This window comes from Sitodiplosis mosellana, unplaced genomic scaffold (genome assembly GCF_009176505.1).
Source record: "Sitodiplosis mosellana isolate CC-2019 unplaced genomic scaffold, AAFC_SMos_1.0 Smas_scaffold_6102, whole genome shotgun sequence".
NCBI classification, from domain to species: domain Eukaryota; kingdom Metazoa; phylum Arthropoda; class Insecta; order Diptera; family Cecidomyiidae; genus Sitodiplosis; species Sitodiplosis mosellana.
This window is the reverse complement of record NW_022601343.1, coordinates 1,761,451-1,784,676: the sequence shown is the minus strand read 5'-3', so window position 1 is coordinate 1,784,676 and position 23,226 is coordinate 1,761,451. Positions and strand designations below refer to the sequence as shown.

General features: G+C 35.8%; 2 protein-coding genes across 29 annotated transcripts; both read right to left on the bottom strand.

Annotated features, from left to right (window-relative positions):
- Positions 1-252: 252 nt before the first annotated feature.
- On the bottom strand, positions 253-5,874 carry LOC129573572 (condensin complex subunit 3). 4 transcript variants are annotated; one of them, XM_055454244.1, is made up of 9 exons: positions 5,716-5,874; positions 5,246-5,544; positions 4,345-5,150; positions 3,188-4,275; positions 2,251-3,123; positions 1,922-2,178; positions 1,775-1,840; positions 1,433-1,507; positions 253-1,256 (listed from the first exon to the last, which is right to left on the bottom strand). In XM_055454244.1, exons 2-9 carry the CDS (start codon positions 5,534-5,536, stop codon positions 561-563), a joined length of 4,152 nt encoding a protein of 1,383 aa, XP_055310219.1. In that variant the 5' UTR covers positions 5,537-5,544; positions 5,716-5,874; the 3' UTR covers positions 253-560. The 4 variants fall into 4 exon arrangements, with proteins under 4 accessions (XP_055310219.1, XP_055310218.1, XP_055310221.1 ...); XM_055454243.1 differs by having other exon boundaries at positions 1,922-2,199; positions 5,716-5,863; XM_055454246.1 differs by lacking the exon at positions 1,433-1,507.
- Positions 5,875-6,260: 386 nt separating this feature from the next.
- LOC129573569 (RING finger protein nhl-1) lies at positions 6,261-21,755 on the bottom strand. 25 transcript variants are annotated; one of them, XM_055454221.1, is made up of 19 exons: positions 20,798-21,755; positions 19,305-20,047; positions 18,863-18,973; positions 18,765-18,794; positions 14,830-15,113; positions 13,906-14,740; positions 13,283-13,771; positions 13,149-13,205; positions 13,011-13,083; positions 11,938-12,605; positions 9,319-9,576; positions 8,677-8,878; positions 8,408-8,592; positions 8,287-8,316; positions 8,171-8,223; positions 8,009-8,105; positions 7,246-7,534; positions 6,954-7,171; positions 6,261-6,849 (listed from the first exon to the last, which is right to left on the bottom strand). In XM_055454221.1, exons 5-19 carry the CDS (start codon positions 15,098-15,100, stop codon positions 6,636-6,638), a joined length of 3,939 nt encoding a protein of 1,312 aa, XP_055310196.1. In that variant the 5' UTR covers positions 15,101-15,113; positions 18,765-18,794; positions 18,863-18,973; positions 19,305-20,047; positions 20,798-21,755; the 3' UTR covers positions 6,261-6,635. The 25 variants fall into 25 exon arrangements, with proteins under 25 accessions (XP_055310196.1, XP_055310200.1, XP_055310193.1 ...); XM_055454225.1 differs by having other exon boundaries at positions 11,938-12,560; XM_055454218.1 differs by having other exon boundaries at positions 21,628-21,755.
- Positions 21,756-23,226: the final 1,471 nt, after the last annotated feature.

Below are 23,226 nucleotides of genomic sequence, written 5' to 3'. Positions count from 1 at the left end.
TTTAGAGCGTGTTTATACGTCGACTGTCCAATTATATTTATTATTTGTATTTCTTTAGTTGTGTATACCCGTTGCCATGGTGAATGTTTGTGTTTGTTTATAATACGCGCAGCAATCCTATTTTTGTTTTGATGAGAGAGAGAGATAGAAGTATTTTGAAGCAGAGTTATAATTCTCTCAAGCCAAAGACAAATTAAAATCACATTTAGAATTACATGGAAAAAAGAAGAAAACAAACGCATCTGGTGATTCTTTTTGAAAAGAAAATGGTTTTTATTTTGTCCTAATTGATTCTACTTCGAGATACAGATTACGCTTTTGAATTGAAAATATCTCTAAAAACGCTTCGTGATACATATATCAACATTGTTTTTCAATCAAATTCATATACCCCGGTTGAATTTACAGAAATAGTCAGGCTAATTTTATTGGTTTCGGATTCTTTTCCAACAAAACTCTTAAATATGATCCAAACGATCGGTTTCACACTCTAGCTATATTATGAAAAATGAAACATGATTTCCTCATTCATCAAAATCTTCATCAAATCGAATTCGTCATTATTTCTTTCGTATTGACACTTGGGAAGCGCTTCGATTGCTCTTCCGTAGAGGGAGCCTCGATTTTGTTGTTGATTGTGACGAAGTATTGGTATTTTTGTTGTTGCTGCTGCTGTTGTTGCTTTTGCTGTTAGTATTGCTGCTGATGCTGCTGTTTCTGCCTCGACTACTATTTTCAACCAACTTTTTTGCTGTTTTTCTCGTTGTTGGTGACGCAGACGATGATGATACTGACGAATTGGATGCGGTTCTGGTTGGGATTCGAGAACTGGCTGTTTGTCGACTGTTTGTTTTTGTTGAGGCATTGCGATCGCTCAGCAATTTAAGACTTACGGGGATGGGAGATGATCGATCTGAGACGCTTCGTCGTTTTGGAAGTGGTGTTACACTTGGCGACAGTGATAAATTATTCTTTGGCGACTTTGTGGCAGTCGGTGTTAACTTCTTCAAGTGTTCCACACGTTGTGTTGGACTTTTGATTTGTTCCAAGGATCTTCGATTACGTGTCATGATGTTCTTTTCTTTGAATTCAGCGACCAGCGCATTCCGTGTTCGATGCACTATCACATTTTCACTTGATTCCATATGGAGCCGTTCCAATCGAACATGTGCCTGTGATAGGCGATGACGTTTTCGTCTATCTTGCGTTGGTTGTGCAGGAGAAGATTTTGGTGCTACATTCTTTCTGGCAGAACTCTGTGAAATTGATTTTGGAATGGAAAAGAATTTAGCCATATGTATTATTATTTTGCGTTCTAAGAACAGAAACCAAACTATCTATATCTATATCTATACATAAGGGATAATTATTTGGGCATTGGTTATAGTCTACTCTTATGTATAAGTTTTTTATGAATGCAGTTTTATGATACCTTCTGTGGAACAGATTTGGATTTTTCATTATTCTTTGGGTTTGCTTCTTTTCGCAAAGTTCTAGAGGGAACGATCTGTGTCGCGGCAGAAAAAAAAACAAACGAAAATTGTTTTATCATTGATGATGTGATTTGTGTGTTCTATAAAAACTAAACTCTGTGTGTAATGTGAGTAGGTGCATAAGTGGTTTTTATTACATAAACATTCAAGAAAAATATATAGGTTATGTTTTCGGAAATGAAAATGACTCCGTGTAAATGTATTGCTTTTAAAAGCGTGTAATCGCAATCAGCAACATTTCTTGATATTTGCACTCAATTTTGTTGTACAAAAAAACTTACTGGAGATGCGGTGGGTGTATTTGGAATAACTTCATCATCAGACTGCTCCTGAGTTGATGTAACGACCTGTTTGTATGCATAATAGAAGATGCATACGGTTATCATTGCTTATCAACTGAATGTTTGAACATAGAATAAATTACTTACAAAGCTGTCACAGTTTTCATTTTCGTCTGGAATCTCCTCGTTTTGTGTTGAATTTCGCTTATTCTTGTTGTATTTCGATGGTGTGTTTCTTTTGCTTTTAGTTTTGGAAATGGATTTACTGGCACTGCTCACAAAACTTTCTTCATCCGACGAGATACTGCTGTTTTGAGCTTGTTCCACATCATCTGCAGTGTCTTTGGCCTGGTCAATATCTGATGATTGCGTGGATGGCACCGGCGACTTGTTATTAGCACCATCTATCAGTAGAATGTCGTGTTCTATGTTAATACAAATAAATCATATTCATTTTCCGGGGATAAGCCACTTACCTATGGCAGCTGGTTGACTTGTTGAATCAATTACACATTCATCAATTGGATTCTGTTCGATATTCTCGTCCACTGAATGCTCATCATCTGAGCCCGCTTCCTCCAAGTTGTTTGCAGTTGATCGATTCGGTTTTGTGAATGTACCGTTCAGCATATTAATGAAGACTTTGATGTAACTCTCGACTTTGCTATCGTTTATCGATTTGTCCAACAAACTTTCGGCCAATTCTTTCAGTTCATCTTTGAGTGCTGGACTCGGGTCGATATCTAAGGATTGCAATTCTTTCGATAGAACTTTCAGCAGTTCCTTATTCGATAAATGCTCGTGCATATTTTTCAAAAACGACCGAGCAATCGTGTTGTGAATGTTTGTGCTGGAACTATGTGACGACGGCATAGTTGAATTGATGACAAATTTGATAACTGATTCGGCCTTAATCTCGCGCAAGGGGCTTTCATGAGGTGCATCCAGTATTGTGAACACTGTTGGAAGTAGTGCTCTTTCCAAACACGATTGTTTACCGCGTTGTATAAGCGTTTCAAAGAATACGCTGAGAATTTGATTGATTTCCGTGCATGTGGTTGGATTGAAGAATTTCAGGATAATCTTCGATATGAGCTCACTGGTTTCGTAATGTCCGCCCAAAATCAATCGACAAAAACCGGTGGCCAATGCCATGCTAATCGTTGCTTCTTGACAGGTATCAAAGAGATGGGCGAACAAATACATCACATTTGTTCCATTCTTTCCATTGTCTTGGCTTTCTTCCTGTTCATCTGGATCACACGACACATTGTACAACTGCCGTGTCTTTTTCGATTTGAGACTATCCTGCTTTTCACTGTCCGTGTCATAAGCAAAGTACTCAATGCCTGAAAAATATCCATATGATTAATAATAAGTGACTTGAGATATTTTTTTATGCGTATGACATACCGTATTTGTCGAACATTTCACAGATCCCGTTCACAGCTGTTGTCCATAGACGTGGTTGGTGGTGACGCACAAACTGCTGATATAATTCTTCGTGAACAACTTTTGCCAGTGATTGATACAGCATGCTAAATGCAATACCGCATTTAAGAGCTCGATCACGAATTTCCATGTGCTGTGATTTCAGGTGTCGTCGAACGAAGTCCTCAAACAATTTGAACATGTTTGGTGTCAATGAAGTAGTGCGCTTCGAACAAACAGTAAAGAAACAGATCTCGAGGCAATGCAGAATCCATTCCTTGGATACTTTTTTCGAGTTCAGCGATGTCAATACGGTGTTGTTCAATTCAGAATTATCAGTTGATGTGTATGCATTCAAAATATTGAGAAATTCTTCATTGCATATGGCCAAATCTTCGGTCGTTTTCTCCAACATTGCATAATCTTTGGCATTTGATAATTCATTTTCTTGTTCACGCAATTCCATGATACGCAATTTCAGTTGTCCGATTTTCACTTTGATTTCGGGATCTTTGATGCTATCGAGCAGTGCTGTTATAGATGGATCGGACACATCGATCGATGAGCTTGGTTCAATTATACTACGAATTATATCGATAAAGTATTGCAATCGTGTGTTTGCGTCGGGTATGAGATTTTCCACACAGTCCACCAGCTTTTGGACAACATTTTCGCCAAGAATTTGTGTAGATAACACTTTTGATACGAATGAATTCAAGTTTTGTCTTCCGATTTCGTCTCCCAGATCAAATTTCAGCAAGATTTCAATGAGAATATGCAATTTGTACTGATTCTCTTGATCGTTCCATGAATCAGAATCTTCTGTGGCTGATTCTTTTATGTAGTTTATGTATTTTGATAGATATTCGCAGAATGTGGACAGTTCGCAGATTACATGCTGCAATTGGTCTTCATCGTCTTCGTTTGTGTCAGTTTGTTGAACAAATTCGACGACAGCCAACCAGAATACTACCAATTCAACCGTCAACTTTTCAAACGGTATGCACATAACGAATTCTCCACTCGTACTTAATGGCAACTGATCTAGTAATTTATCGATCGAATCGTTCCTAGGAATAACGAAAGCCAAAATTGTAAATGATCATTGGTGAAAACAAAATGCTAAATGCGCTACTCACTTGAACAAAATAAACAAGGCCTTCTTGGTGATTTTTACAAAGCGCTGTATTTCCTCTGGATTGGCGTCCAATTTCAATGCCGAAATCAATTGCAGGTACTGTCGATTGTACGATTGATGCCATTGAGGTAACAAGACACTGTGTACAATTTTGCGAACGGATTCTGAATGATCGTTGAGCCCTTGCTCGAGTAACATTAGACGTTGAGCGACTTTGTAGCTTTTGACCGGGTGACTGCTCATTTGTAAATAAGTGCGACGCCGTACACGCTCATCAACATCCCATAAACGTTCCAGTATTATTGGCACTGTCAATGCATTACGGCCAATGGACTTGAGGACGGCCTGTCGGACCAAAACCGACGGATCGTTGCTTAGGTGATATGAATACAATCGAACAACGCTGTCATCGGGATTCTCTGGAATCTGAAGACGTTGTAAAGCGCAAACCGCTTGTACGCGAACGGCTGGTGAATTATCTTTCATTCGTTCACTCATGTATCGCAGAATTTCGTCAAAAATGTCATCGTCAATGTTTGCTTCGGAGCTCATTGACGCCAGTAACAAGTTGACAAACTGACAAATCCGGAAGCGTACATTGGTCACCAAACTAATGTTTTTCAGCAAAAAATCAAAAGTTGACTTGAGAATTGGATGCGTAATAGTATCTGGGTCATCGCATCGCAGCGATGACAAATACTTGGCCAAAAAGCCTAATCCGACGTTAGCGTAAGAATTGGATTCATCCATTTTCATCCAAATACGAATGCCTTTCAGAAAATATCGCATGAAAACGGCATGATCCATCTGAAAAAAAACGAACATTAACAAAACACACAACATCAGTCACATACAATAATTACGGTGCCGCCTGAATCAAACCGACAAATCAAGATACTCACTTTTTCGTAGATATTGGTCAACTCTTTGAAATATTTATTGTGAAGAGTTTCATTTTCTTGTGCCTTTTCAAAAATGATTGATAATGGACCGCATTTGTTCTGCGTTTGCAGTGTACTCCCATTGCTACTGATGTTGCTGAGGTTGCTGATATCGCTTATTACACTTACATTGTGGATCGACGCCTGTTTTGATGATTTTTGCCTTTTTGACACTGGCATCGAGGGAGGAGGCATTAGCTCCTCATCGGTAACGGCATTTATTTTCCGTTTTCGTGGAGCCTTTCTCGACATCACAAACACTGAAATAATCAGTAGGGAAAAAAATGAATAACATTTCTATCACAATTATTCGACATCTTTCGATTGTATACTATTTTCACACTATGCAAATGTAATGCTACTGTCAAAATTCACAATAAAATGTATGCTGCAATAGAAAATTAAATGAAATCACCGATAATATCACTTACGTTTCTATTCAAAGACAACGTTTTAAAAACCAAACCAATTTAAGAGAACGACAATATTTCAAGGAAAAGAAAACGATTTCCTCAATGTTCTGTGAACCATTCGACGCTGTCTTCACTGTTGAAATGAAATTCGAAATGTTGATGCCGTTGTTGTTTGTGTGTACGAAAATGGATGCGTTCCATCCAATTCGCTTGAAATACACCAGATTTGAAAATGTTCGTTAATTTGACTTAAGTGTTGTACTCAAAACTTAAGTATTATTAGTTTAATGTAGTGTTTTTACTTTTTTTATGTAGGAACAATTTTTTTGAGTAATCGGTTATCGAAAAACTGCTATAAAATGGAACAACTCAAATCTTGGTCAAAAAACGTATTTTCCACAAATCGATTTTTTTTTCGAATAGAAAAAATGCACAGAATGGTTCCAAAAAATTGTAGATAAATTGTAGAATTAAAATCAATTGTCTGTTTTCGAATACGTCAGCCCATTTGTTTGAATTGAGACGAGTCATGAAATGATGAAGAAAATAAAACAGAAGGCGAATTTTTGTAAACAAATCTTTATTCAACAATAGTAAAATTTTTACATTTTTTTTGTTTTATTTTTTAAATATTTACTGAATTCGCACAGAAATAAAATCAAAATTTTCACGCCGGAAAATTCGACTTATTTTCTTTCCAACATTTTAAAGTAAACTGTACAATATTTTGCAAAGCATGACTAAAAAATTGTAAATACCTATGATAAAAGAATCAGCATTTTCCTGTAAAAGTATCAATTTTGAGCTTCATTGTTCCTGTATCTGTTTTCAATTTTTAATTTTTTTTGATCATTATTATTGTTTTGGTTTTTTTCTTTCTCTCGACTGCATTTGGATTGTAATCAAATTAAAATCTTCAATACATCATTGCGTTATAATTAAAACACTTGGACGCGATGATTTTCTCGATCGCAAACCAATATATTTCCATTTGACATGATAGCAACACCTTCTAAACCTTTGAATTCAGCATCACCTGAACCCCAGGAGCCGAAGGCTCGCAGGAAACTTCCATCTGGATGGAAGATTTGAATGCGATTATTACCAGAGTCGGCAACACAAATATAACCTTGATCGTCCACCGCAACGCCTCTGGATAATATACACAAATTAGAAGGAAAAACGGATGATTTAGAAAGAAAATTCATTTTTTTGAACAGTCTGTGTCACTCGCAGACACACACACACAATCTTACCTTGGAAACTTGAATTGACCTTCTTCAGAGCCTTCGTTTCCAAATGTTGATAAGACGCGTCCGTTCACATCGAATACTTGTATACGATGATTGTTGGAGTCAGAAACAATTACGCGATTCGTATTGGACACGGCAATGTAGTGAGGATGCTCGAGATTTCCCTCTTCTTTTCCACACGTTCCAAATTTACCAACAAATGTGCCATCTGACTGAAAGACCTATAATTTCGAGAAGTGACGCATGATGTCTTGAGATGTTCATGGTTCATTGGATTATTTTAATTAACTCTTACCTGTACTCTATGGTTTTCTTTATCACAAACGTAAATAAAGCCGAGAGCATCAGTCGTAACGCCCCAAGGATAATTAAATTTGCCATCGGCTATGCCTTGTGTTCCAAATGAACGTAAAAATCTACCCTGTGGATCCAATACTTGAATCCGATGATTGTAACGATCTGCTATTATATACTGTCCAATGCGATTGACTGCAACACCAGCTAAGCAATCGAATTCGCCCTCTCCATTTCCATATTGACCGAATTCTTTAACAAAAATTCCATTCGAATCGAAAACTTGGACTCTGTTGACAATAGATTGAGAATCTATCAGCTCAAGGAAAAAACAAGACCGCAGAGCTTCGCTTCGCTCCGCTCTGCGTTCTTGAGTTTTAAGTTACTTAATCTATTTTGTTGTTTCACAACAAACTATTTTTTGGCGCACTACATGAAATGTATTTCATCAAAGTAACTTTGAAGTAATATATAAGAAACAAATAAAATGTATGATACTAATGTATGATAAAATATAGTTTGGAAAAATAAAAAAATTGTATGTCAATCTTTTATGTATATATGGAGTGTTATATATTAAATCTTCATTAGTGCACCGGTTTTAAATCAAATAAAGAATATGAGCATATAATTCAAATTCACCAACATTTGTTTGAGTAGTCAAACTTGACCGAGAAAAAAAAGCAGATTAGTAGCTCTACATTTTATGTAGTGCTAATAATGTGGAAAAGAAAAAAAAGTAAAAATATTCCACCCAAACGAACCGATGATTCGATGAGTCCGCCACGACAATGCTGTTATCTGGCCCGACAGCTATGCCTCTTGGCCATGTAAAACATCCTGGCTCACTCCCCCGGCCACCTAAAATGTTTAAATACAGATTAGATATTTCACAGCTTTCATTCGAATGTTGATGCTTTAATCACCAAGTTGAAACAATTGGCGTCTCTTCTGCAGGTATTGCGTTCTAGGTGAGATACTGTAAATATAAATTGAATGCCAGTAATGATATGCAAAATTCAAATTGAATTTAGTCAATTACCCTGGAACGCCCGTTATACCGGTTGCCGCCCTGTAAATGTGATGTTAAATTATTATACGTTTGATATTGGTTTGGTTTTCGAAAAAATATGAAAAACAACAACAAAAAACAAGCTACTTACGTAGTGGTAGGGGAGCCTGGCCCGTTTTTTGAATCGTCATCAGAGCTTGCGATTTCGTTTGCTTGGCGCAAAGGTAGGCCGAGACTTAAACGTCTTGAGTTTGCACTGGTACTACTAGTACCTGCTGTTGAAGTGTTAGCAGTTGATGAGTTAACGTCGCGTGACGAGTCCTTTGATCGGTTACCCTATTGTATATGATAAAAAGAAAAAAATCACACACTTTTATAAACAATGTTATGTACATATTTATGAGGATCACGTCTTCATACCTGACCGTATTTGTTCTTCAAATACCGTGCCCAGGAGCTCAGTGCAGCTCCATCTTTATCGTCATTTGCGATTGACGTCGTTGCCGACCGTAGTGGAGATGCTTCACGTGCTTTCAAAGCATGTGATGATCGACTGCGGGCAAGATCACTGGCGCCACTGCTGCTTCCAGCCCCACTTGACAATCCTGTCGCACCATAGCGTCTAAAAAGAATTGAAGAGTTTTTTTGTATTCGTTAAATGTTCTTCCTTCCATTGACTTTTCTTAATTATTACTTATTAACTTTACAGATTCGCAACAAATAACTTTAGCTGTTCATTGAAGATCGTCGATTTAATTAACAAAGCTCATAATCAGTTTACATTCACATGTTTGTTATTTATCATTTTAATTTCGACTACTCAAATTTGCAACAAAAAAAGAGAGAAAAAAATGTCCCATATTTTTTACACTACACACACATACACACATAAAAATGAAGGAATCAACAATGTATGAGTTGTTAAAATGAATAGAAATGAGATTATGGCTACATATGAAACTGGTAGCTTTCTAAAAGAAAAAAACAAAATGAAAAAAGCACCACTAAAGCAAACAGTTTTTTTGTTTCTCAAAGTATAATGACTGAAATGTCAAATCAAACCTGGAAGCGAGATAAGCATTTGGGCTAGCTGTGGTCGGTGATACTGGCTGATCCAGGATATCCTCATCATCGTTTCCCATTAAATGCGATGAACGACTTCTGGCCAGCCGATTGCGCCGCTCTTTTAACGCTAAATATCTTGAACGACCCGTTCCATATTTGTTATCCGAATCCTCACCAGTATTGTCATCATCGATCGATGGTTGTAATGCAACCACGGCCGAACTTTTGCTTTTATTCAAAAATCGGCTTTGATAGCTGTAAATTGGTTAATGTTAATTGTTTACTACTGCGTTTCAAACGAATGAATGAAAAATTTTATTGCGTTCAGAAGAGATGAAAAGCTTGAAAAAGGGAAGAAAAACAAACCCAGGAGAAAAAAAAATCAAAAATGTCCCTCAGAATGATTGTGAGAATCAAGTAGGTTACAAATATCTGATATTGCATGGTCATTCGACGTAATCAATTGTTTATTTGTAACGTAGTTCATACTCCAATTCAGTTCATAGGTCCAAATATGTAGTCTTTTCAACCCTTTGATTACACAAATTTATATTTATTTTCTTTTTTGATAAACTCTTTACTTTGATACAAACCAAATTAGATAATAAAAGGTAATGCAGTTATGAAAGAAAAACGACTCTTTTTTACTTGATGATCAAAAGAAAATTCACTGTTCTCGGCGCAAATTTCGTTCTTATTCAAATGCAAAACAAAATATTTTTATTTTTAACACCCTTAGCATAAGCCGATTCATGAATAAATAACACCGCTTGATAAATGGTTTACAATCATTTTAACTGGGCGTATTTATAGGTTATGCAATGAAACAAAAAATAAAAGAAAGCCAGTGCTATTGCCATAGTGGCGAAGCGTTACGACTACGCGTACCACTACGAACCACTACGTTTAGGGAATTAGTGAACGTAGTACTACGCGTACTCGTAACGCTTCGCCACTAGGGCTATTGCACTAAAGAAGTAATGGTTTTTTTTAAAAACAAACGGTTGGTAATGAACATATTTTGCTCTGTATCTGCGGATTACGTTTTCTATTGAAAAATCTAAATGGATTAATATCTAATCCCATAGTATAGATACTTCCTGATAAAAATGATTCCAAGTAAAATCAACATAAAGTCTGTTCTATTATTTGACAATGGAAGGGATTTCATATTATAACTCTGGATTTCTAGCAGAAAAATTCGAAGGGATTTACATTTAATCCAAAAAACTATTCACATACGCAATGCGAATGTGATAAATATTAAACACATACTTGATTTTTTACTTAGAAATTGGTGAACAAAGATCAAAGACAGTTTTGTAGCAGCATTCAATGAGAGGTAGTATTATTTTTTCGAGATTCTAAAATGCGACCACTGTCAATTTGTTTTTTCAACAAATATCATGGCTTTGCAATCTTTGGAAAATGATTGGTTGTTCATTTCAAAAACAACGGCATCCGACCATTTGCCAAAAAAGCACTGCTTTGTCAGCAATTTGTGGAAGGTATAAATAGGAGCGTTGCTTGCTGAAGAGTGGCAGAAAGCCGATCGAGTGAAGAAGATATTTCGTTACTACTTATGTCGTGGATGCGAGAAAATGCCTGAAGCAACCACAGCTGTAAATATAATCCATTCGCGCAAAAAAATGACCTCTAACGAAGCAACGAAAGAATGTTTGCAGACCACACCGTTGTGGTGTGCGCAAGGCCTCGAAATTTCGGCGCAGCCAGAAAATGGACGCAATGTCACATGGAATTACGATGTAAACGCTGGTCGGAATACCATTTTAAGAGTAATGACTATTTGAACCAAAGATGTCAAATCACTATTATCAATAAACTCATTTCATACGAACAGATTGGTGTGCAGTAGTGGGTGTTGAACTTCATCAAGCGTTTAGAAGACCAACACAAGAAGAATACACCACCACCAAACTGGGTATTCTAAATTTGGAATATTTTCCTTTTAATTTGTGTGATTCATTCATTGAGAAATGCTCAATGATACTTTGTGTGTGGAGAATTTTGAATAAATTCTATCTGCGGTTTTCAGATTTATCAACTAATACAAGGAACATAATGTTCTAACCGAAATCAAGTAGGAGCTCAACACCATCTGAATTCTCGCGAGCTATAGGCGTTCCATTTCTGGTGAAGTCTCGTGTTAAGACTCTCAACAATTGCAAAGTGTAATGCTTGTAAGTTCTGTGTGGATAAAAATTTAATCCTTTTGGATTTTTCTACTGAAAAATCCCAAGATATTAATATGAAATCCATTTTGTTTTTCTTTTACAGTGTATTGAATTTTCTGCTCGATCAGTGTAACCATCATTTATACGCATTCCGGTAGCGGCCAATTCTAGAAGTTTTTGGAAAAAACATAGTTCTTTCACATAGCTTATAAATAATTTCAAAAAATGCCCTTGTGGAAAATGTGGGCCAGATATTGCTGCATGTTAATTTTAAACGTTTAGTCTAATATCAAGTGTTATTAACTACAACTGCAGTATGATGAAAAACTGAATTCCATCGAAAAAATCCACATAAATCGTAATTGAAAAAATACGACTAAAATTATTATCAATGTGTGAATAAAAAATGTGTTTTACTCACCTACTACTGCCTGGTCCATAGCGACTACCGTGATCTTCGTATTCGTTATGTTGTTGGGCGGTTGCTCGTGATCGTGGTGATGAAATTGCAGTGGATTTTGAGTCGTCGCTGTCACGTCCATAGGTCGGGCTACTATAGCCACCCACGCGAGATTTATGTGGTTCATCGCGAGAGCTGCGTATTGGATCTACGTGTGAGTCACGCGATTGGGAGTTTCGATTTGCATATGAATCACGACGAGTCGCACCATTCACTGCCATACTGCTTTTTGGCACTTGTTCTTCTTCGTCGTTGTCCGATTCTTCGCTTGTCGTTTCTTCTTCGCTGCTACTGCTTTCAGTTTCATCTTTTTTGGCTGTTTGATGATTGGGTAAGAAGCGACTTTTGAAAGGTTTCTTCTCTGGCACCAATTCAATGGAGCCACGTGGCCTAGAAGAGACTTGTGGAACTTCTGGTTTAGTCGTTTGCTTTGTGGCACTCTGTACATTCCGTGTGGTTGATGTGACCGTTGTGGAAGATGCTGAACTTTCAGTGGACGTGGTGGAGTCCGTACTGCCAGAACGTGTTGTTGGCGGCTTTTTGGCTACTGTTGACGGCGCACCAGCGCTTACTGTTTTTATTGGCTGTTGATGAGATGTTATTGAACCATCAGAATCTTCCGTGTCAGCCTGACAAAAATTGACGAGTTGATGTGTGTTGTGTGTTTTGCTTACAATTATTTTTAATATGTGTGTATTTTGTATTTTATTTCTTTCTGAATGCTCATTCAAATGATTATAATATCAACATTTATTCCATTTTTTTTCGTTTCAACTTTTAGCTGTTTTTCCTTTTCATTATTATTTTCTTGTATTGAGGCAATAAAACTCAAATTTGATACTTTTTTTTTCTCTCAGAAAGAAAATGCATGTTCAAAGTCTAATATAGTTTAACTTTCTATCAAAAACTAAAAAAAGATATGTAAAGTATTGCGTTTAGCAGTGTTTCTTGTATTGTGTTTGTCTTATTTGGTTTGACGTATAAAATAGTTAGACTTTTCTGATTTCAGTAAGTCAGTTTTCATCGAAACTTACCTCAGCATGTGTGGGCGGTGTACGACGCACAGGTGATGTAGCTGAACCATTATCACTATCATCGCTGGCCGTACTACAAAAACACACACACAAATCAATTAATTGCATTAAGGTTAATCATTACATCGATTTCATTACCTGCTAACGTTTGACGTTGTTCGAGTTTTTAAAGCGGCAACACGTTCAGAAATAGGTCTGCATTGATATAGCCATGTATTTATAGATTAGAATTTCAAAAATATTCTGTTGAGCCTAAATTCATTTAACAATACCTTTCTGGTTCTGGTGCTGGTGTGACTGGAGTAGTGGTAGTCGATGTAGAACCTTTGTTTTGTCGTTTAATGCGATCGATTTCGTCTTCGGACATTTGACGCTGAGCCGGTGGTGCATTGGTGGTTGGTCGTTTTGGTTGAACTGTCGGTTGTTTTGGTGCGGCTGGTGTTGGAACTGGTTCCTTCTTTTCCTTCTTCGGTCGATCACTTTCTTGAAGTCGCTTCATAACTCTTGGTGAATCAGCCAATCGAATTATACCGCTCAAATTACCACGTGAAACATGTTCAGTGTCCAAAACACGTTCTCGTTCTTTTTCCTTCTCCTTTTCATGGAAACGAACGGCACGGTTTTGTTCAGTGTCCGAGTCGTCTTGTTGATGGCTTCGAACAAATCGTGAGCGGAAACGTGATTTCGGTTGGGAACGGGTCGATGATTCATCATAATCATTTCCGTAATCATATTCGTTTCCCCCTCTTGAATATCGACTGCTTTAAAGGACAAAAGTAAAAGGTAAAACCAAAAGTAAAATTAATTTCACAATCCCATCTATCGTTTAGACATAGATAAATGAATGAAGTTTCTCAAAGTGTATCTATTACATAGACGAGTTGAAATTACATACCTGCCGCCATCATTTCCATAACGATCATTGGTCGTCATTCTGCTGGGTCGTTCACCAAATTTGCGTCCAGATAGCACCGGTTCGTCTTCATCTCGAATTCCACGCTCTTCTTGCTGCTGTCTAAATTGTGTTGCTAAGCGATGATCACTTTTTGATCGCATTAGACCCGGTCCTGAGGGTGGTTGTAAAGAATTGCTGCCGCTACTTACTCCTGCTGAATGTGGTGCCGGCGTAATATTTAGCTCACCAAATCGACTCACACTCATAACCAATTGATTTGGATCGATAGACATCAAGAACCGTACACGTCTCGTATAATCGGTATTTTCGTACTCAAAACTACGCAAAAACTCAACCGTGCGTAAGAAAATCTCCTTCGTGTCCATTAATTCACAATCATCCCATTCAATGTTCTCATTCATATATTTATCGGCAACATCACAGTTGCTTTGAATGTTTGCGATTTCTAAATCAAGGTTTTCCTTTAATGTGGTCAAGTTTCTCAGTTCTGTTGTTAAATATCGGTCGATTTCGGTGCGCAGAAAATCGGTGCGATCTTTGAGTGCCTTGCCCAAACGGCGATATATCTCCTCGACCTCCTCAGACACGCTTAAACAATTCGATTGTAAACCTAAGGTATTTTTTTCCACAATAGCTAAAGAGTCTTGTAGTCTATTGACCCCGCGCCGTACTTGACTGTTGATGCGATTGATCTCACGACGCAATATATCCATGTGTGCGCTTTTACAATCCTCACAGATTTTTTTGTCACAATGCGCACACGGTGATAAATACGACTTTTCTGAGCACACATTACAACGCTCCATTATCTGGCCTATTGTTGTTGTTGTTTTTTTTTAATTTCAGATAAGCCCATTTTTAGAATTGAAAATATTTTAAATTTTGATCTATTATAACTCTTACCAGACGTAGGATCTGGTGGTTCACCGGTTATTTCCATGCGAAGTTCCAAAAATCGCTGTAAAGTTACATTGGTTGGAAAGGCCTGGACGCCCTGATATGGAATGCGATGTTCTGCTCGGCATTCGGGGCACTTGACTTGTCGGCGCACATAATCGACTAGCCCTTCCATACATGGTTCCATGCAAAACGAGTGCTGACACGGTAGCAATTTTGGATTGCGATACCGGTCCAAGCAAACGCAGCACGTTAGAAGTTGTTCAAAATGTTCCATCCTTTTTTATACTCTGAAATGATTTTACGAAAATATTCAAATTTTTATATCCAATGAAATAAGCCATTTTCCATTCATTTCACACAGCTCAGCCTTATTGATGTGAAAAAATCATTTTTTTATGTCCGTGTTGTTACACATAACAAAGAAAATGTAAAAATCAAATAAATTCAGTCAAAATTGGTGCGCAGTTTGCTATATGCGCAATGCTGACCATTCGCCGTTACATTTGTGATCAAAACGGAAACCTTCTCATCGCTGAAAAATTACTTTGTCATTCTACGTGTTTCTTCTTCTGTCCTGCATTGTTCGCATTAAATTTGACATTGAAATGAAAAATCCAATTTTCGGATAAATAAAGTGAATTGATTTAATTTTTTGAATGGAAAACCGTACTAGTTTCCAACAAATGTTGTCGGAAATGTGAAAATTATTCATAAATATGAAATTCACGATGAAAATCTTAAAATAAGTTCTGTTGGTTCATATTATTTGGATGTGTCTCATTTGAAAACTAACTGACGTCATGCACGCATTCAGGCTGTTGTTTTTTTTCTTCATATTTTAGATACTTTGACAGAGCAAAGATTTATTAATAAAAAGAGAACTTTCACATACTTAAATTGTTGGTTTCAATTCTTTATGTTTTTCTTCCTGACTTATCTTATGATTGTTTGGGTAAAAAAAAAATGGAAATATCTTTTATCTTTCAATGCTCCTTTTCAAAGTCATCGAATAAACACTGAATGATTTAATATTGCACATAGTTCGGAAAACACGATGAATATCAAAAGAACCATATAATTTTCAATCTTTCTATGCGTTTCAGACGATTTACTAAAAGGAATCACGAGAGACTTTTTTTGTTCACTTTATCTAGAATGGTTGTTGCACGTTCAGAGTGTACATTTAAACTGAGCGCGCGCGCCGCTTGTCGGTGAGTTAGTTTGGTACACATATTTGGAAAATATATATCAAGAGAGTATTTTTAATTATTTTCTCATCCGTTCAGTGTCGTCCGCATGTGGCGGCTCGCATATGTATTGGAATGAAAATTTTCATCTCAATATACTTAAATTACAAAAGGAGCGTGCGCGAATGCGTTTCTAAGTATTACGCTCGAGTGCATATGAAAATTTCTTTCTTCGTGCTTCTCTTCATACATACGTGAAAATATTTATTTTTGGAAGAATTTTCTCTCTGTATTTTACACACTGTATAACCTGAGAAAACTGGAAAATAATTCATAACGTCTTTGTTTTTTTTTTCTTCTTTAAAACGTATGTTTCATAGTCCAAATCTCACATTGTTCGGATTGGAGAAGAAAATGGCATAGAGGCTCGCTGCTTCTTCTGTTAGTCACCATAGATAATTTTGTACTGCATACATATAAAAATTTGCAGTGGAATAATTGGAAAAAATAACGGTTGAATGATAATGCAGATTTCACTTGAATTAAAACTGATCTCAATTTGGTAGTGGAATATTTAATGTTAACATTAACGTTTGATGTTAGTATATGACAGAAAAAAATCATATTGACATTGTAGCGAAATGGTCCACATCATTTTAACAAAAACAATTTGATTGTAATTGATCTCATACAAGATTTTCGCACTACGTATTGTGGGACCTATTTACAGATTCCTACTTTGATTTTTCATCGTTCAAAGTGAGTAAACCGTCATTTATATATACACACGCTTATATATAAGTAAATGAGTCAACTGTCAGCGTGTGTATATGAGTTTGCATCTATTTATAAATATATATTTCTTGGCATCATTTATTTAGATAAAGGAAAACGACCAAGACAACCATACATAAACTTATTGAAGGTTGTTCTGTTTATTTATTAATTGTACTTTAGAATGAAACTCATTCATAATTATTGTGAAGGCGAAAATATGTATTCGCAATTATCGATAAAGGAATATTCCGTCACAATAAAGATGAGATCACTTGACAATGATGCGATAGTTGATCAAAAGTGTAAGTTCTGCGCATTCTATCAGATTTACAATTTATATAAAAAATGAATTGCAAAATACCTAAATATCATCAATCAGTAATGAAGTAATACCAAAATGTATTCGACGTGTATTGTTCATCACTTTTAACTATTCAATTCATCACAAAAGGCGGGTATCTGTATAGCGGTACAGCTCATTAGGAACTACATCACATAGCCTCATGTGAGAGGTGTGTTTTCTTAAAATTGAAAGAATCCAACTATGTGTGACATCGTGATGTTGTTGTTGGCGTCAAAAAAACACACAAACTGTCGAGCTGCGGTTATAAACGGATTTTTCTTCTCTCGTCTCCAACCGCAGATTACAGCAGATTGGTAGAAATCATTCGAAAGAATTTACACAACCTGAGTGAGTGAGCTTTGAAAATGTAAAGCGGCGGAAATGTGATGCAACTGTCAATTTTTGAATTCAGGAGCTATTACGCAATCACTTTTGTTTGTACTTGCAAGAGAAAAACTGCTCATTATCAAAGGTGTTGACTTAATGAAATATGAAACATTTCAAGCGAAAACATCGCTAAAGCTTGCGTTGGTTGATTGAGAATAGCGATTTTCAATGAGTGCGTCAAACACTACGTCATCTCGTAAAGTGATGAGCGCTCTGTGTGCTCTCAAATCACATATTCATCTTGATGTGTACAGTCATGGACAAAATTGAGCGTACGCCTATAAATTTTGTGTTTTATTTTTTCCAGTAACTTTTCATCTCAAATGTAATATATCAATGGGAAGTACATAAAAAATCAATAATATTGGCAATTTTGAACATCTAAATTGGCCGGCCAATAGGCGGCTTATGGCTCTCGGTAAAAATGGCCAAAAATTCAATTAAAAATGGCCAGCCGTTCGATTTGAAAAGTTTAAATGCAGTTTTGAAGGCCTTCAGGAGCAGATACTTTTAAACGCTGAAAACTTTCGGATCGGCTTCAATTTGGGCAAGTTATGGCCGTTGGAAAACCCAAAAAAATTTTGACGAAAATTTTCGTACGCCTATAACTTGGTTAAATTGTAACCGATTTCTATGTTTTATACTATTAAAATTATCTTCATTAAATGGGCTTTCCAACGACATATGACATTTCGCAATCAAACGCTTGGTTTAATTTTTCGAAAAAAATCGGCCATTTTTCCAACGGCCATAACTTGGCCAAATTGAAACCAATCAGAAAGTTTTCAGCGTTTAAAAGTATCTGCTCCTGAAGGCCTTCGAAACTGCATTTAAACTTTTTAAATCGAACGGCTGGGGAAAAAGAATTGAATTTTTGGCCGTTTTTACCGAGGGCCATAAGCCGCCTATTGGCCGGCCAATTTTGATGTTCAAAATTGCCAATGTTATTCATTTTTCATGTACTTCCCATTGATATATTACATTTGAGATGAAAAGTTACTGGAAAAAATAAAACACAAATTTATAGGCGTACGCTCAATTTTGTCCATGACTGTATGTCTACAACATTTGATCAAACGATCATGCGAGTTTTGATGAATTTGTTTATCTATGTCGAAAGACGCAATCGCCAAAAATACTTATGTTATCTGAACAAGGCGGCGAATCATAAGTAGTAGATCATGATCATGAGTCATTGATCAGAAAAAGAAAATGCTGCATTATATTATTTTTTTTCAAATCACCTTTTTATGTATCGACTGAAGAGTAAGTACCTGAAACAGTTGATAAATGTCAATTAAAGTACTTTTCATTATTAATGGAATACGAAATAGTTACGTACAATTGTTGTTGAATGAGCGAGATCCAACGGTTTTTTGTTGTTGTTGTTGTTTATCCGAGGCACCAAAAATGCCTCTTCTCGACTCTATACGTTATATTCCTTGATTTTTTTCTGAAAACGGTATACATGAAAAACTACTTTTATATCTTCCATTTAAAAAAAACATGTTTGATATTAATCTCATCAATCGAGGATTATGACCCAATATGTGGAGAGGAAAAAATGTGAACGTTACAATATATTCTTTTGAATGGCATTTTAAGAGTCTTTAAGCTCTTTGCTATTTCAAGACATTAAGACAATTAATTATTCGCCATCTCGCACTCTCTTTTTCTCCCCATCTACTGAACAGTAGTGTGAACTACTCATTTTCTCTTTTAAACTAACTAAGGATTTCGTTAGTCGCTGAATAATAATTTCTAATAATGTATTGAATACTAACATTTCTCCGATCAAATTTTGAATTCACTATGATTTCACACAATGCCGTGGCCGTCATAGATAGACGCAGTATTTTTTTTTAAACTACTTTAAATTACACATATCATTCGCGTGTATCATCAACGAGGTCGACCTTAAATTCACTTTGCTTTTGTAATAAAAATTCTTATCAAAACAATTTTCTAATTCTAATCAATGCGTGCATGTAATGTGAAGGTGTTCGCAGGAACAAATAAATTTTGAACTATCGTCTTGTAAATATTCTTTGTTTTTTATTGACACTTTTATCGCCTTTTTTCAAACTTCTGTCGGTATATGATGATTGTAGATCGAAGACTACTTCAAAACTGGTGAAAATGACACGAAATGAATGACTAGAATAGAAATTATTAGCAACTCGTGCGCGTGCGAGTGAAATGTATTCGGTTGTGAGACAAAAATATTTTTTGTCTCGAAAACACACCGAATGATGTGAAAGCGTTGTATCCACTGTGAAACTTTTCGCCTGGCAAATGATGCTGCTAAATTAAGATGGCTATCACAATACTTTTGCACAATCTTCGTAATTTAAATTGTTAAAACGCTAAATAAATTCTTCGTTCAATGTTGTTCTCAATAGAAAATCCAGACATTCAGCGCAGGTTCAGATTTTAAATGTACAATATCCATTTTATCTTATTTGTTTCGACTGGTTTTCTCTTCTCATTTTGAGCGGATGTGTGTGTGTCTCCTTTTTTTCATTTTCTGTGTGGAAAAAGAAATAGAGACATACTATAAATAAGGAGAATTTGTTTTCCCAAATATAATTTCTGATCTCCATTCTAAAATATTGTCATGACAAATGAGGTCGCCGGTGTGTGCTATATAGGTCGTCATTGTTTTTCTGTAATGCGTGGAAATCATCTGACCGATGTAAGTCCAGTTGCATTTTATATTAAATGGATTCGAAATATTCTTTGCAATCAAAAATTCGTTCACGTTTCGATTTCTGCTTGTACTTATTCACTAGTAAATATTAGTCTACATTTCGGATATTGTCAAATCATTTCATTTGTTCATTATTTTCAAGTATTTAATTCAATTCATGATCGTGGTAAAGATTTATTAGGCGCCATTCGGGGATTTTCGTTGTGCCAAAAAGTAAAAGTTGCCAAGCATGTGTATGTCGGATTGGGGGAAAAGTTTGGGAGGAAAACTATGCATGCGTATATTGTATTATCTCATTTTATTTGATGGTTGACTTGCCCTAATGCGACGGGCATTAAGTCACATTTATATCTTTTATATCTAATCTCCATTGTGAAGTGTACAGTATCCTTAATATTGGTTGTGCATGCAACTATTGGTCTATGGTGTCGAATCGAAGAAGAATGAATTTAATTTTAGATTTGTAGCACTCGTGTGCGTTTGTATGATCGTAGTTGTGTGTGTATGTGTGTATGTTTGTGTCTGTGTGTGAGGTGTAAGGTGTGAGCAAGAATGAAAGTATCGCACATGATTTCTTTCATATATTGATGGTATGCGTAGCAGCTAGATGCGCGTTGTAGCCCCAGGCATTTTCGAAACGGCACTGACTCAAATAGCTAATTACATGTATGTGTTTCAAATCAAACATATTACACAATTTCCTTGTGCGCTTACAGTATGCGAATAGAAAAGAACTTGCTGCAATTTATCCACAAGAGTGTGTGTATGTACGACGTTACGCGCCGACTTTTATGTGTTTTTGTTTTATTCTTGCAATCGAATCACAAAAAATCGAATTAAACTTCATCATCAGTTTTCGACGAACTCTTGTTTGCTTTGACGGTTAAATTGGTAAAAAAAAGTTGTCCTTTGTATACGGTCTATCTCTTTTTCTTTATTATTGAGGAATAATAATAAGTCTTTTGATATTTCAACAATGAAATAAATCTTAATAAAGAAAGAAAGAAATATTGATAACGTTATCAGATGAAACCGAAATAAATAAACTTATATTGATTTGTGAATTTGTGCAATAACAATATACTGAATGAATAATATCACATAGGGGGAAATTGGTTAAGTGAAATGGAAACGAAAGGCAAATAATTTTTCTTATCGCCTGATCTTTTTTCGAATTTTTCCTGCTTTTTTTTCTCGCGAGGACTTGTCTTTTCGCTTTGAATTTAATTCAGTGTTGATGTGTATCGATTATGCCTGAGTGCAATTAGAGGATTACACTTCTAACAATGCATGAGATGGTTGAATGATGATTGTGAGTGCCCACACAAATTTCACGAATTTTCCTAGTTAGTTAGTCAAAATAAATATTTAACCGAATAATCAAGTGTGACAGATACCAACAAGTGACAATCGGCGCAAATAATGGTCTGAATGAACTGTATAACACTTAAACTATGTGTATGTATATTTGTTATGCTGAGTGCCTCCAATGTGGACTAAATTTGATTTGAATCTGTTTTCGACTGTTTTGGCATCACTAAAATTGCCTTCGAAATATTTGTGATACACATTTATCTCACAGCTAATTTATGAGTTGCTAACTGAGCTTCGTTGAGTTCTCTCTCTTTCTCCCTCTACCACTGTTTCTCTCTCTCTCTCATTCACACACTCACTCTCTCTCTCACTCTCTCTCTCACTCTCTCTCTCTCCCTTTCTCACTCTCGTACTTTAGCGCCTAAGAAAGCGGTGCAAAATTTGTTTTTCCTTGGTATTTTTGTAATGCAAATTAGCTTCGTCAAATGAAAGGAATGCTTTACAATGCGGAAACAAGTGTGATACAATGTTTATATTGTTGTAGGCTTTTCAAACATATTTTTTTTCTTAAATTTGTGCTCTACAAAAGAAATTATGAATCAATCAATTCAATACTATTTAAGCAATAATTATATTTGCTATGTATATCGTGGAAAAGGACGATTCTTATTTCATTGATAAAGAAGAAAAAACGAAAGAGAGAAAGCAACCGGATGTGTCATGCATTCATGAAACTGTTGCAAATTTAGCCTTGAAAATGTTATCTACCAAGCGGAACATATGAAAAAAATAACCACGTTAATTGGATTTTGAAACGTGAGAGTATACAATATACATAGCTGCCAATATATACATAGTATGGAAGAGTCATCACACATTTAATAACATTTCGTGCATTGAAGAATAGGCAGATTTATTCTTCCTGTATAATAATAGGAAGTAGGTTTGATGATGATTGTCAATGGTTCAACAGTATGTAGAACGGAACAAATTACCGCGTTACGTCGTAGGCAAAGTGTAATGGTTAATGCCACAAATAAGTGAAAGAGATTTGGGGGCGTTGCTTTCGCTAGTCAAATGATGGTCCAATTTGAATCCTTATGATCCAAAAATAGGGCAAAATAAAAGTGTCTGTATTAAATGCATATTTGAAAGAAAGACTTTTTTAGAACTCATTGCGCCTATATCGACGCCGAAGGAGACGGGTAAACTAAACCGTTGAGTAAAAATCGCAAACATTAACGAAGAAGCATTTAAAAGAAAATTTACTGTTGAATTTAGATTTTTTTCTACCTTCTTTTTGATTACAAAGGAATAATATATTTCTTATAGTTTCCGATATGCGGCGTGTCAATAAGCTTGTTTCCGATAAGCTGCTAATGTTTCCGATCACTTAATTGTCTCTTGAGGAAAATGAAGAAACTCGTAAGAAAAAGATACGAGATAGCAGCAATGTGAAGAAACATTATTTGTGTTATTTTCTTCACTTTATACTAGTTTTTTATATTTTTAAAGCAGTTATACAATCATAAGTTGTTTAATATTCATTTGATAGTGGTATTTTTGCCAATTTTCATATCAATCCAGTATTTTATATTATGTTCAATATTTTGTATTCAACATGTGTCAAAGAAATAGCAACAAATAGAATTAATATAGGAGAAAGTAGTGGACAAAACTAG